Here is a 14,870-nt window from a genome sequence, read left to right as displayed (position 1 = left end):
CCAATATTTTATAATAACTAGAAATGGAGCATAACCTTTAAAAATTGTGAATCACTATACTGTACACCTGTAACTTACAGTGTGCATCAAGACTTCTTTTTTTTTTTTTTTTTTTTTTTTTTTTGCGGTACGTGGGCCTCCCACTTGCTGTGGCCTCTCCCGTTGCAGAGCACAGGGTCCGAACGCGCAGGCTCAGTGGCCATGGCTCACGGGCCCAGCCACTCCGCGGCATGTGGGATCTTCCCGGACCGGGGTGCGAACCCGTGTCCCCTGCATCGGCAGGCAGACTCTCAACCACTGCGCCACCAGGGAAGCCCAAGACTTCTTCAGTTAATAAAATGATAACGTATTGAGCAGTTGGTCCCAAATTGTTAAGAGGAAAGAGTGAGAATAAGCATGAAAGTAAACCCTGTTCAAGGGACCAGCTATTTATAACGTCACTAATGGGAACATTTTTTAGAAAAGGAAAATCCTGTTCCAAGATGTGGCATGTATGGAGGTACCCAGAACGTATGTGGAGTGAATGAATGATGAGACAGAAGGATTATTGAGAAATGCTTTGTGAAACAGACGACGCATGACGGGGCCACTTGTGATCTCATAGTACTTGCCGCACACCAGGCCTGGGTGACAGTAGGAGCGCTTAGTCCTGATGGAGCAGGTGCTGCGCTGGGTGCTTCCCTCCTGTCACCTCATAAGTCCTCAGCACTCCTGTCAGGTCAGGTGCCGTGCCATCCACATGCCACAAATGAGTCAACTGAGGCTCATAGGAAACTTGCCCAAGGTCACTGGTCCCCAGGCCGGACGCCGGACAGGGCACTCAGAGCGTGACCAGGCGCCAGCCTGCTCTGCAGGCCTCTCCCCTCCAGGGTCTGGGTTAAGCTGTGGGGCTCATAACACACGCTGACGGTTGCTGGCTCTTCTGCTTCTGTGCTTTGCTAAGATAACTGTATGGTTTGGCCCACTTCTCCAAGTGCTCCAACTTAACACTTTTGAAAGTGGGCCCCAGTTTCAGGGAGAAGCGTTTGGCTGGAAAGCAGTGTAGACTGTCAGTAGGTCTGAGCTAGTTAATAGACACTAGTCACTGCCTCATGGAAATTGATCCTGTCTGTGTGCATAAAAAGTAAAAATAAAAACTACTTAGATTTTCAAAATAATACGCAAGTTGGCAGCATGTTCATTTTGTGACAACCCCCCCATAGGGGGTAAGTAAGTGTCACTAGCCTCCGCGTTCAAATGGGAAAACCAAAGCCTCAAACCAGTGAGTGACTCCCTCCAGGGCCAGCACTGCACACGCAGCAGAACCAGAGCCCGGCCCGTCCCACTGCCCAGCCCATCAGCCTCTGCGCACAGGGACATACATAACATCTGTTGAACTGATCCAGAAAGTTCTGTGAATAGGATTTTCTAATTATCGCACTTTCTTGTTCCCTGAGTATCAGGAAATTCTTTAAGTCTTTTTACTGCTGGTCAGTGAGCACAACACAGCACAGCTGCAGCCTGTCTCTTTGCAAGGTTTTGGCCCACTTCCCACTGTGTCAAGGAATCCTGTTCCTCACACCTTCCCGCTCAGAGGGTTTTTCTAGTCTTTAAAATCGGGAGCGTTCAGTGGCCTGGTGGAAGCAGCCGTGATCCTGGGCAAGGAGCAGTTGTGACTGTGTGCCGTCTCATGGTCCTTTATTTTAAAGAAGTGGATGTCTACTCAGTAAACGTAAAGCACCTTAAAGTATATGTGTTTTGGCCAGTTTATTGTTTTAAAATAAGCATGGAAAGTCCCTCTTTTCAAAAGTAGGATATAGTTTGAAGATAAATTCTTTTCATTCAGTCAGCCTAGGATAAGTGGCTCTAATCGTAGCTGCAGGCGTGGCACCCTAGACTAGGGCTCTCGTCCTATGTGAACCTGCCTTTTTCCCTGTGCCTGGGCTGGTTTGGCTTCCTGGCTTGGCCTGTGGCTGGTCCAGAACGGATGGAGGTGTCACACCAGGTTCTTCAGGTGACAGTGACAACGTAGACATCCCAGTGCTCGGAAGCCTCTTCTCGTTGTCATTGTCCCTGATGGCACTCCTTCTTGTAATCAGAGAAGGAGGGGGTGGGGGAGAGTTTCCGGACACAGGACAGATTTCACACCCATGAAGTTGAACTGGAGACCTCCATGGGCATAATTTCTTTAAAGAAAATTTGAAATTGGTGTGACCACCCCTGACCGTGTTCCAATCGTGATTCCTCCTATGGCAGCCCTTATCGCATACCCCATTGGCATTATTTGCTTATTAGCCTAATCTAATCCCCTGTCCCCACCTGAGGCGTTGAAGGCTGGCCCCTCCCCCATCTTGTTGGTCTTTGACCCCAGCGTTTAGCCCAGGGGTCAAGGGGGTGGGTGGAGAGGGTGGGAAGGGGAGGCCGTTATCCTGTTGTGCGCCCTGCTGCATTGACCTGGCTTTTTCTTTTCCCACAGACTGGAAACCAGCACATATATCAGCCTGTGGGCAAACCAGGTAAATGAAGAAATGAATCGAGTGTCACAAAATTTGTATAATTTGGAGGGCGGGGGTTTTGATGTATAGTTTCTTAGTTTTGAAAAACTTCATGTTGTGTTAACACTTTTCCCCTACACACCATAGCAAGTATAATGTTTACCAAATTCAGCCCACGACTAGAATGTTGGAAAACAGACTTTACTGCTCTAATGCATCAGAAACACCTCTGTAGGGTGCCCTCTCTGAGATTAGCTTCTGTTGTAATAACATGAATCTGTGTTGGTTTGAGGGTTGTTTCCATTCTCTTCATTAATGTACGTTAAGTAATGGGACTCATTCTTTTACCAGATCCTGCAGCTCCACCAAAGAAACCACCGCGTCCCGGAGCCCCTGGGCACCTGAGCAGCCTTGCCAGCCTCGGCAGCCCCGGAGACAATTACAACGAGGGTGTCAAGGTGAGCGCCCAAGCCTGTGCGCAGCCCAGGACTCCACAGAGCCTTTCACTCTGGGCGATGACCCTGCGATGTGCAGTGGGGTTGGGGCTCGGTGGGATTGGGGGGCTCCTTGGTCGGCTCCAGACTCCTCTGAGTCAGGACAAATTTACTGGAAAACTCTCTTTTCTCTTTTTCTCTCATGTGATAGATTCTAGGGCCTCAGTCAGATCTTAACTTTCTGAAGACATTTTCCTCTTATCAGACAGAATGTTTCTTTGAGATAAAAATGCTGGGGTGGCTTCTGGTTTTACAAATGAATCAAACCAGGACGCCTGGGGAAAGCAAGGCCTTCTGTAGGCTCACTGTCTCCGAGTGTGTCAGTGTGGCCTAGTGGGCGACTTCCATCCTTTGCCATCTGGGGCCAGCGTGTGTAAAGCAGCATGTGCTGGGGGCCACAACCTCCTCTTCTGTGTGCCCTTTTAAGGAGAGGGGTACACTCTACTTTCCATTAGGTCAGTTATCTCTCAAAATATGTCCTACTTCTCAATTCTGATACACTTTGTCTTCACATTTTATTTATTTTATTTATTTATTTATTTATTTATTTATCTTTGGCTGCATTGGGTCTTCGATGCTGCGCGCGGGCCTTCTCTAGTTTCGGCGAGCGGGGGCTACTCTTCATTGCGGTGTGCAGGCTTCTCATTGCGGTGGCTTCTCTTGTTGCGGAGCATGGGCTCTAGGCGCGTGGGCTTCAGTAATTGTGGCATGCGGGCTCAGTAGTTGTGGCTCACGGGCTCTAGAGTGCAGGCTTAGTAGTTGTGGCTCACAGGCTTAGTTGCTCCGTGGCACGTGGGATCTTCCCAGACCAGGGATGGAACCCGTGTCCCCTGCATTGGCAGGTAGATTCTTAACCACTGCGCCACCAGGGAAGTCCCTGCCTTCGCATTTTAATATCTCTAACATCAAGACGGTGTGTTGATTTAACTGGCATTTTTTTTCCTTCTTCGTGGTGCATAGAAAAAGGTACATCTTAGAATTCAATAGCTATGGGATCAGTTAAGATAAACTTTGTTTCACTAATAACCACCATTCATTGAGTGCCACCTGCTGTGGCAGAACCTGCCCCATGTATTTCAAATCCTCACATCAGCCTCGCGGAACTGGTGGTCTTATTATTGTTCCCACCTGTCGCATGAGGCCGCTACAGTTCCTAGAGGTTAAAGGGCGTGTTTGAGGTTACGGCCTCCCCATAGCTGAACCAGCATTTAGTGGCAGACTTGGCTTTCCACACACACATATGTGCTGCTGCTCCAGGTTTACCCCCAAAGCCAAGCGGCTGATTCCTGGATAGAAGCACATGTGTTGCCATCTTAGCGAGTCAGAGAGGTTGTCCCCAGGCAGAGAAAATGTCATCTCCAGTTGCGAGCCAGCCTACAGCTGGAGGGCGGTGACCAGTAGTGAAGCAGCTGGCACCGTCTGGGACCAGCCTGCTCCCTGTGGAGCCTAACACAGGAACCACGGCGCCAGAGGCGCCCCTGCACCAAGGGTCAGGCAGTCAGCTCCTGGAAACCAGGGTGCTGGTCCTGGGGGCTGCCTGGGGCTTGGCTCCCCCAGCTTCTGGGCCTCCAGGCCCAAGAAGCCTCCCTGCAGCTCCACTAGCACCACAGAGGAGCAACGGAGGACACACCCTTTCCCAGTGTGGTTTCTTGACATAAATTTTAAAAGGAAAGAGAGAAATTGGGTTAATGAACGTTTTTTCATTTTTCATAAGCAAAAGAAGAAACTTTGAAAAGGGCTTGTATTGCAGTGAAAAGCCAACTTTAAAAGTGGATCAGATACCGGCTTAAAATTCTGACCTATATTCATTTTTTACATTTGAATAAATATAAGTGGGAAATACCCTTATTGTAGGGTATTGAGCAAGTAGAAATCTTTATGGAAAGGAATCTTTTAAGTGTGCTTACTTAAAGTACACTCAGGAGGGGACTTCCCTGGCAGTCCAGTGGTTAAGAATCTGCCTTCCAATGCAGGGGACGCGGGTTCGATCCCTGGTAGGGGAACTAAGATCCCACATGCTGCAGGGCAACTAAGCCCATGCTCTAGAGCCCGCGCACCGCAACTGCTGAGCCTGTGCGCCACAACTAGAGAGAAGCCCGTGCGCTGCAACAAAGAGCCTGTGCACCGCAATTAAGACCCCACGCAGCCAAATAAATAAATAAATATTTTTAAAAAATACACTCAGGGGACTTCCCAGGTGGCAGAGTGGTTAAGAATCCGCCTGCCAATGCAGGGGACACGGGTTCGATCCCTGGTCCGGGAAGATCCCACATGCCGCAGAGCAGCTAAGCCCGTGCGCCACAACTACTGAGCTGCACTCTAGAGCCCGTGAGCCACAACTACTGAGCCTGCGTGCTGCAACTACTGAAGCCCGCGTGCCTAGAGCCCGTGCTCTGCAACAAGAGAAGCCACCGCAGTGAGAAGCCCGCGCATTGCAATGAAAAACAGCCCCCACTCGCTCCAACTAGAGAAAAGCCTGCGCGCAGCAATGAAGACCCAACACGGCCAAAAAAAAAAAAACAAACAAAAAAACAACCAGTAAACATTTTTTAATAATTAGTAAGTGTGAAGTATATGTCTCTGCTTCTTCGTGACATGTCTGTTTGGTAGAGGTTATCAAATCCAACCTGAAAGAACAGTACTCTTTTAATACAGAAATGCTTACCTTTACCTGGGTGTAACTGAAGTAATTCGTCCAACTCATAGCCAGAAATCAGTCTCAGTTTCTCCTTGGTGGCTTAATGTTTCGGCTCTGAATTATTGGAGTCTTTGAGGAACCCCCCCACCCCAAGTGGTTGGGATTGGCTGTATCTCTGTGGGCAGTGGTGTGTCTAACTGCCTGCCAAGGGGCCTCCAAGTGGTCAAGCTCCAGAAAGTAGGAAACCAGTGACAGCTGTCTCTGCACACCAGGCTGGTGCTTTGGGAGGGTCCCTGTGAATGGCCCCTGGAAGCTTTGTGACAGCGCTTCTGTGACAGTTGGGTAAAGGGTGAACACAAAAGAGCAGAAGCTTTGAACAGGTTAGAACAAACACCCTCACCTCCTGGAGTCAAGAACTGTAGTTCTTCTTGATGGAGCCCCAGCTGGCACGCCTCCTGAGGAAACGCGGCCTTTTACGTTGATCCCCTTTGAACTGGCCCTCCTGCCCCATTCAGCATCTCAGTGCAGAAGATAAAATGCTGACACGGCTTCTCTTGGAAGTGATGCTGCTATGAATAGCCTCCCTTTTTCTAGTGCACAGTGTGGAGGGTTGGACCTCAGAACTTAGGGTTCTGCTAAACTTCTATACCAAAGGGTATACTTTGGTATACTTTTTTCAGACAATTCTAAGGAAAGGTCAAGAAATCCATATTTCTCTCAATTAACTTTGCCTATTATGTTACAGTAGAATAGGCTTGGTTTAAACTGTAGAGAAAAAAGAAAACATTAAAATTTCTAAGTTTAAAATAAGGGAACCCACCCATAAGAACTGGTTCAAGTGAAGGGTTTTATGTTTTCGTTTTGTTTTTGTTTTTAGAATAAGCTCCTGATATCTTTAAACACAGCCCCAAGCCAGGCACCTGCATTACAGCAGGCTGGCTAGGTCGAAGGCCATTTCCAGGGATGCTGGATGTTGGGGCCAGGCCCAGGGAGTGAGGGTGTGCAGTTTCTCCAGAATCACTCAGATGTCCAGTGGGCAGCTTTCCGTGAATACAAGCATAGATAGGCTTTCTTTCTTTTTAAAGACCCTTAATTCTTTGGATTCTTGCACGGCTGCCAGATTGTCATTCTCGGGCTTTGCGTGTTGTTTTCCTCATTTATTTGTGAAAACGAGCATGGTGCATGGCAGACCCCTACTGAGTATGCGGGGGCCCTGAACAGACGGCCCAGCGGCTGCACTTCGATGGCCGCTGACCGAGCCGACAGGCGGAAGCTCACTCCTCTTGTTCTGCTCGTGTGTTTTTACGGGGGTTTTGTCTGCTGCCTTTATTAATATTGTTTTTCTTTTTTCCCTTTCTCTGATAAATTCCTTTAACTTGTCCTCACCTTCCGTTCGACAATAGCCGTGGAGGGTAAGCACATGGTATCTGTGTGTCTGTCCAGCTCTCTATCACACCCCGCTCTGTGTGCGACTCTGGACCAGGAATTGGGAAGCCTGGGGAGGGCGCTTTTGCTTGGTTTGTCACCAAAAGCAGCATTTATATTTGCCCAAGAGTGAGACGTGAGCATCTGTGCAGTGATGGGACATTCTCGTCCCTCGTGTCTCATGGCTTAGGGATGGGCGCCCAGAGTTAGAGCCTGAGCACTGACAGCAGATTCACGAATGAACAGCTATTGGGCGCCGGCATTCAGTCTTCTCCGAGTGGCCATACGCAGTCCTTTTTGTGCCTGGGGTGGCCAGTTCGACTTTTTAAATACGCTGAAGGTTCCCTAGAGGCCCTTGTGCAGCCTTCAGGGCTCACATGTTGTCTTGGATAACATTTGTTGAAGTCTCTCTGTGCCCGGGCCCTGAGATGGGCCGTTTTCCATATGTTCCTTCATTTCACCCCCATTACAGCTGCGGGTGAGGGGGCAGTGCCCGCCCCCCACCAACAGAGCTGCACCCACACAGCTCCCACCTCAGCAGCGTTCTGGAAGCAGGTGGTGTCCATGTAAAGAAGACTTGCATTTGCCCGCTTTTTATAACCATGAAAGGAATACACGTTTCCATTAGGTGGTTTGAAGGCAACTAAGCTGAGCCATACAGGTTTTACTGCAAAATTCAAACTAAGTGGAAATTCTTATAGTCTCAATGTGGAACACTTGACCCCTTAGCCAACTGTCTCTAAATCCTCAGAGAGGTGTAAAATATCTGGATTCTTTCTCTTTTGGTGAATGATTTTGGGGGGACGATGAATCACTTCTCTGAATGAATCCGGGGCTTTTAGTATAATGTGTGTGATTCCATCTCATTTCCTTTAACTGAGCTCAAAGTTAGAAAAAAAGGTGCCTTATTTATTTGTCACTTGGATGAATTGCTTTGCTGTCATCCTCAAGCTGAACTATGTCCCCTAAGACAAGAAGATCAGTTATGTGATCTGCTTTGATCTCTTTTAAAGACCCTTTCTAACCTAGTTGCAGTGATATGACGCCATCTGCTGGAGGATAGAAAGATAACCGCCTTCTGTGTTGGCAGCTTCAGCCCCAGGAAATCAGCCCCCCTCCCACTGCCAACCTGGACCGGTCCAATGACAGGGTGTATGAGAACGTGACGGGCCTGGTGAGAGCGGTCATCGAGATGTCCAGCAAGATCCAGCCAGCCCCGCCAGAGGAGTATGTCCCCATGGTGAAGGTGAGCTCAGCCCCCTCACGTGAAGCAGGAGACATTCCCTGTGCCCTTCGGGTCCAGCCTGACTCTTCAGAAGGTCTGCATCGCATGGGGATCACTGCCATTCCCGACCTTGACCCTGGAATGTCCTGAGCAACAGAGTCTGTCAATAACTACTGCTCATACATATGATCTTGAGTGAGAAAAGATGCAGAAGAGTACTTACAGTCTGACGCCATTGTGACGTAGGGGAGGTAATTACGGTGTTGAAGTGCCAAGACAGATGATACTCGGAGACCCTGCTTTCAGTCTTTTGGGCATTAACTCAGGGGTGGAATTGCTGGATCGTATGCTAGTTCTAGTCCTAATTTTTTGAGGACACACCATGCTGTTTCCCACAATGGCTGCAGCAATTTACATTCCCACCAGCAGTGCACAAGGGTTCTATCTAGTTTTTCTCCATCCTCACTAACTTTTTATTTTCGGTTTTGTTTTTTCTTGATAGTAGCCATCCTTATATGTGTGAGGTGGTATCTCACTGGGCTTTTGATTTGCATTTCCCTGATGAGTAGTGAGGTTGAACATCTCTTCGTGTGCTTTTTTGTGTTGGCCATTTGTGTGTCGTCTTTGGAGAAATGTCTGTTCAAGTCGTTTGCCCACTTTTTAATGGGGTTGTTTGGCTTTTTGTCGCTGAGTTGCAGGATTGAACCCCGTTTTTAGTGTACCAGTGAGCAGTCTCTGGAACAGCTTCTTTTAAACCATCAGTGTGGAGCAGCTGCTTGGAAGCTGTGATGTTTTATGGGCAGCACAGTTAATCCATTCTGGTTTCGTCTTTAGGCTATGCTCCCATAACACTTATAACCAAAGTTCTTAAGGGTGAACTTGCATGAACCACAGACGGGTTTTTAAAAAATACTAATAAACTCAACAATATACAAAAGCAACCAGAATTTTGTACATGATAAGACTTTTTATGGTCGTTTTCTAGAAGCTGCTTTTTTAACCTCAAGTTACACTCTTTTTAACCTCAAGTACACTCTTTTTGTTGATCCAGTGTCAGTAACTAGCATGTCCTTACTGGTCTTGTACCTACTGCATGTATAACTTAGCACCTGAGTCATTACATAGTTGACCCTCATAAGAATGACAACGACAGACATTTTAACTCTAACGTCATATCGTTTTTAATCACGGCTGGTCCCTTTAAGCTCCGAGTGGCAGGGGGAGGGCTGTTGTGCTCCGTGTACATAGTGGACGAAGCTCCGGGGTCAGAATGGCCTCCGTAGCAGACTGCCACCTGTCGTTCCCACATGTGGTAGCAGTAACATCCTTTTTGGTGGCCCGCGAGGCTTTGGAAAGCACTGGGAAGGGAAGAGAGTCACGGAGCACACACAGCCCCAGCGCCGCCTTCCCTGGGCGTCCGGGCGGCTTTTCATACATAAGCCTCCATTCCCCTGTTCCCCAGACAGTAGAGCATGAGTAGATTCAGAGAGATCTGAATCTGGGGGAGATTGCCTCATAACTTAATGAGATCAGGCTCAGCACTGTGGAAAAGAAATACAAAAATTTTCCTTAAAAAAAAAAAAAAGAAAAAGCAATTTTCCCAAAAGTGGTGAAAAGGAAACGAAAAACCATGTAACTGGAAGGAAACACTGTCATTGCTGGCATGAAACTCCTTGACGTGCGTCCTAACACTGGGTGTGGTCCTGTCTGTTAGGAAGTCGGCTTGGCCCTGAGGACGCTGTTGGCCACCGTGGATGAGACCATTCCCGTCCTGCCCGCCAGCACCCACCGAGAGGTAGGGCCTCATCCAGAGGGCAGCGTGGCGGGGGGAGCACAGCGCACGCTCTGCAGGCGTGACCTCCTGGCCGGGCCCCAGGTCGGGACGCCGGCGACTGGCCGTCCATCTTCAGAGCTGTGTGGAGCCACCGCACCGCGTGTGGGGTCCCGACCTGAAGGACGGGGCGTCCGTGAGGACAGGTGGGGAGCGCAGGATTGGGGCTGCTGCTGCCCTGGAACCCTCCAGAGCGAGGACGGAGGCTGTGGCATCCTGCCCTCCTTCCTCGAATTCCTCTGGAAATTTTCGAGTTTGCAAGTGACCTTGGTTTTCCACTTAAAGCAGCGATATAAACATTCCTTGTAACCAGTAAATAGGCTTAGCGTTGGGGTCTGCACCCAGCCCAGCTCACTTCCCACACCTCGCCCTTCCAGCTCCAGCGTCCGCTTTCCTGCTTTCTCTCTCAGGGTGCGTGATCTGTCCTTCCTCCAGCAGGCAATCTGTTTGTTTTTGTTTTCTTAGTTTTTACTGTGAAATGATTTCAAACTTGAGGAAAAGCTCTGAGAACAGCACCAAGAACTTGCAAGCACCCTCGCCCTGATCGCCCCGCCTTGCCCGTCTGAGCCCTTTGCGTCCTCTCTCTGCACGCGCAGGCTTTACTTCTCCAGAGCCACCTGGGGGCTGGTTGTGCGCATCTCGCCCTCTTACCTTCAGTATTTGCGTTTGTGTTTTCGAATAACGGGCCATACTCTTACCCTGCACGGTCACCGCATCCTGGAATTTAACACTGGCCAGTGTGCTCATCTCTCAGCAGGTGGTGGTCTGGGTTCACCAGTCACCCCAGTAATGCTTCTCCCTCTGGCTGGAGACAGCCTGGGGCTCACGTGGCCCCTGACAGCACTCAGCGTGTCTGTGTGCCTCTCTCCTGGGGCAGCTCCTCAGCCCCGCGCTGTCTTCTGCGACAGAGTATAGGCCCCCTGTGTTCCAGAGCCTCCCTGACGTGGAGCTGAGGGGTGTTCTCTAAAGGCTGCTGTTTCCTCCTGGTCAGGCTGAGGTTTTACATCTGCGGTGAGGCTGCGTCCTCCGCGGAGGTCGAGTGCGAGGGCAGCACGTCCAGCAGGGTGTCTGGACACGCGGGGCGGTCGGGCTCAGCTCCTGCAGCTGGTCCTGTAAGCGGCACCAGTTCACCTGCATGGCACCACGTAAATCCTTTTGGAAAATGCCTCTGACTGGTGTCACCGTGTAACTTAATATTTCTCTCCCGTTCAGAGGTTAGCTAGTTTATCTGCTTTATTAGAAATTTAATTGGTTTTCCACAGTGAGCAAGGATTTTGCCCCAAATGGAGACGCTCCAGGCGCCAGAGGCAAAGCAAGTGGCACCCTAACGGCTGGATATTTTGGCGGGACCGTTTCTAACTTCCTGCTTTAGCTGGTAACGGCTGAAACCACCTCTCTGTGTACCTGGCTCTTCTGCACACCGTGTGCGCCTTCCTGTGCCCCTGCTCCCCTCCCGCCCTCTGGACCCAGCTGTCCCCTGACCCCGCCCAGCGGTCACCGGGGGCCATGCCCCCACCGCCCTGACCCCTTGGCGAGACCCCTGGAGTTTCAGAGCCTTGCCGGCCCCACCCCCAGCCTTTCTTTGCCGCCCCGATGGTGGCCGCCCCCAAGGTGCTCCCCGGACTTGCGTTTTACAGATGCCTTTTCTCCTTGGCAGGGCTCCCTACGCCCACAGATCCAGATGTTTGAGGCCCTCACCCTCTGTGCTGTGAGCGAGCCCACTCCGTGTGCCCCAGGCACTAGCTGTCTGCAGGACGTCTGCCCCTGTAGCACATTCTGCTTGCAGGGTCAGTGGGACCAGCATGCACTCACCGCCGTGCCCAGCACGAACCACACGCGCGTGCACGCACACGTACACACGTGCAGACAGCCTGTGTCACTCACAAGTCTCAGGTCGGGCCTTGCTTCGCCGTCCTCACGGCCACGTCCGCTCTTCCCTGAGGTATCACAGCGGCCTCTCAGCTGCTTACTCCACCTCTGGGCTCTCCCTGCCCTTCCGTTGACGTTGCACACTGCCACCAGAGCCCTCTCTAGATTACGTTATTCCCCTTCTTAAAGTTCCTTAGGCCTCCCCATTGCTAAGTTGAGCAGGACCAAGGTGAACGTGGGTGGCTGACGAGGCCCTTCACGGTGGAGGCCGGCCAGCTTGTGCAGTCTCGGCTGGATGCAGGCGAGCTCTCCTCTGTGGAGTCTCTCCACCCCTCTCAGAAGGAGTGAACTGCTCCTCTCCGGGTCCATTTCTGTGGCGTGATTTTCCCGTGTGTGATGGGCAGCTCTGCGTGCTTCTCCCACGCTGGGCTGTGAACACAGACACGTTGGGTCACTCTGGCGTCCACAACTCCAAGGGCCTTGTGTACAGTAAGTGCTCGCTGATTGTTGAAAGAGCACGTGGCTAGATCGCCACTGGTTAAGTACACAGGTTGGAGGGATCGCGAGACACCCCAAGCAAAGCTCTCCGGCCCTATGGCTCCTTCCGCCAGCCTGACCCCACTCCCCACCTCTGATCCGTTTGGAAGGGTCTAGAGTTCACGTCAGAGTGGAGCAAGTGTCTGGTGACACCCTTGAACCATCTCCTGCGTAGCAGAGGAAGGTCTTGAAGCAGGTGCAGTAGAAAGCCTGTGGGCCTGGAGGTGGAGACCAGGGTCTGCCTTGTTTAAGGGGGAGTAAGAAAGTTTCTGCTCCTGGAGGCACCTAAGAAAAGCACCTAAGAATGCCCTGAGTGTTGGCTGCAGGAGGCGCTCCTGACCCTCTTGTCCTTGCAGATTGAGATGGCCCAGAAGCTGCTGAACTCCGACCTGGGGGAGCTCATCAACAAGATGAAGCTGGCCCAGCAGTATGTCATGACCAGCCTGCAGCAGGAATACAAGAAGCAGATGCTGACGGCCGCGCACGCCCTGGCCGTGGACGCCAAGAACCTGCTCGATGTCATCGACCAGGCCAGACTGAAGGCCCTGGGGCAGACGAGGCCACACTGAGCGCCGGGGCCTGCTCCCCCCTCCGCCGCCACCAGCAGCGAGGCTCTGGCCGGCCGTGGGCGCCAGCACTCACAGCGCCAACACTCTGGCCGAGAATGGTTGAAAATCTCATATAAGTTTAACCGCATTTTGATGTGGGTTGTTTTGGTTTTGGTTCTTTAATCATGGTGTTCAGAAAAGTCCGGGATCCAAAATGTGGCATTTTTCTGAGAATAAAAATTGTACATGAGAAGCTTTTAAAGAATCATGAAGAACAGATTTTGTTCACATCAGGATATGCTTTCGTGGAAGCGGCCAGGGCAGTGATGCACTGGTTCCTGAACTGGCCGGACTGGTCCTTGGAAGAAGACGGGGAAGTGGAGGATTCCAGGAAACCCAAGGGGCTGAGAATCCCTTTGCCAACCGCAGACTCACTACCCAGGCTGGAATTTTTGTCGTTAGAATGCCGTTCATTTGCAATATGCTATACCACTTCACAAAGAAAGAATATAAAAGCTATATTTTGAAGACCTGAGTAATTTCAGAAGAAAACTACAACCCTCTTGTCTTTCCTGCCTTTTACTTTCATGTGAGTATGTGAAGCATTTGGTTGGAAACTAGCTGTAGAACACACTAAAAACGTTTGTCTTTTTCCACCAGAATAATGTGCCGGTTTTTTGTAGCGCTGTTATTTCTCTTGGAAGCAGAAATGCTTTGTACCGGAGCACCTCCGAACCGCATTGAGAAGAAGTTCTGGAACCATCCCTGTTTTCCATTTTTATATAATTTATAAAGAAAGATTAAAGCCATGTTGACTATTTCACAGCCACTGGAGTTAACTAACCCTTCATTGCGTCTGTCTTCCCAGGAAGGAATTGGGCAAAACAGAGATTTGGTTTCCTTTTGATGTCCAGTTTTACCATCCATTCTGTTAAATAATTTTGAAAAATATGCCCTCTCTTTAGTTTGTTGGGGGAAATAAATTATTCTCAGGAAGAATATAATGAACTGTACAGCTACTTTGACCTATTAAACAGGTGTTACCAGTAAAGTGCTTGGTGTCATATCCTTTCTCTTGGTTCTGTTCCTTCAGATCATTTGAAATTTCTCAGGTGACTTGTCAGATACCGTAACATACAGGAAAGCTCTCGATAATGATTAGTTTCTTTTATTCTTTGTCTTGTCGACAAGTCGAGAACACTCCTCATAAGTTAACCTTTTTGTTCCATCTTCACGGTTAAATGCAGAAACCGAGCTAGGGTGATGTCGTCCCTGAAGGACTTCCCTCCACAGGCTTGGTGTCACCGCCACCCGTCCAGCCTCGGGGAACCTGTTCTCTTAAGGGAACTGTCAGCAGGACAGACCCCAGACCCACCCTCATCTCGCTAAGCCTCTGGTGCGCAGGACGGGGGTCTGCAGCACTGGGAACCTGGAGGGAGGAGAGCCGGGGCACAGCCCCCAGTGGAGGGACTCGAGCATGTCCTGCAGGAAGACGCACGTCCCCGTGTGCAGCAGAGTCACTCCCCTCTGGGCTGCCTGGCGTCTTCTTCGTCTGAAGAGAAGCTCGGGGACGTCGCCCTTCTGAGTTTCTCTCGGGCTCTCCAGTCTCCGCTTCCTCATCTTTAGGATGGTGATCGTGAGGTTAAATAAAGCGAGCGGTGTGAATGATGAAGCCCTTCACACGCTCCCAGGGGCTCGACTGCGGGGCTGTGAGCCACGGCCGCGGCACGTGTCCTCTGCCTCCTCTGCTCTGACTTTCCCTCCAGTACCAAGAGCTGCAGGTAAGTCTGGAAGCGTCCTGTAAGTCAGAGGGAAGGGCATTTTGGTTG

General features: G+C 50.4%; 1 protein-coding gene across 1 annotated transcript in view; it reads left to right on the top strand.

Moving 5' to 3' along the window:
• PTK2 (protein tyrosine kinase 2) overlaps nucleotides 1–14,105 on the top strand; it is a 167,526-nt gene extending 153,421 nt beyond the window's left edge. Inside the window, 6 exon segments of the mRNA XM_032610452.1 lie at nucleotides 2,456–2,495; nucleotides 2,826–2,932; nucleotides 7,010–7,018; nucleotides 8,122–8,277; nucleotides 9,971–10,051; nucleotides 12,850–14,105. Of these exon segments, the coding sequence (XP_032466343.1) occupies nucleotides 2,456–2,495; nucleotides 2,826–2,932; nucleotides 7,010–7,018; nucleotides 8,122–8,277; nucleotides 9,971–10,051; nucleotides 12,850–13,062 (606 nt within the window). The 3' untranslated portion in view covers nucleotides 13,063–14,105.
• Nucleotides 14,106–14,870: the final 765 nt, after the last annotated feature.

Source organism: Phocoena sinus, chromosome 17 (genome assembly GCF_008692025.1).
Source record: "Phocoena sinus isolate mPhoSin1 chromosome 17, mPhoSin1.pri, whole genome shotgun sequence".
NCBI classification, from domain to species: Eukaryota; Metazoa; Chordata; class Mammalia; order Artiodactyla; family Phocoenidae; genus Phocoena; species Phocoena sinus.
Note: the sequence above shows the minus strand (reverse complement) of the source record. Positions and strands in the feature narration are given on the sequence as shown.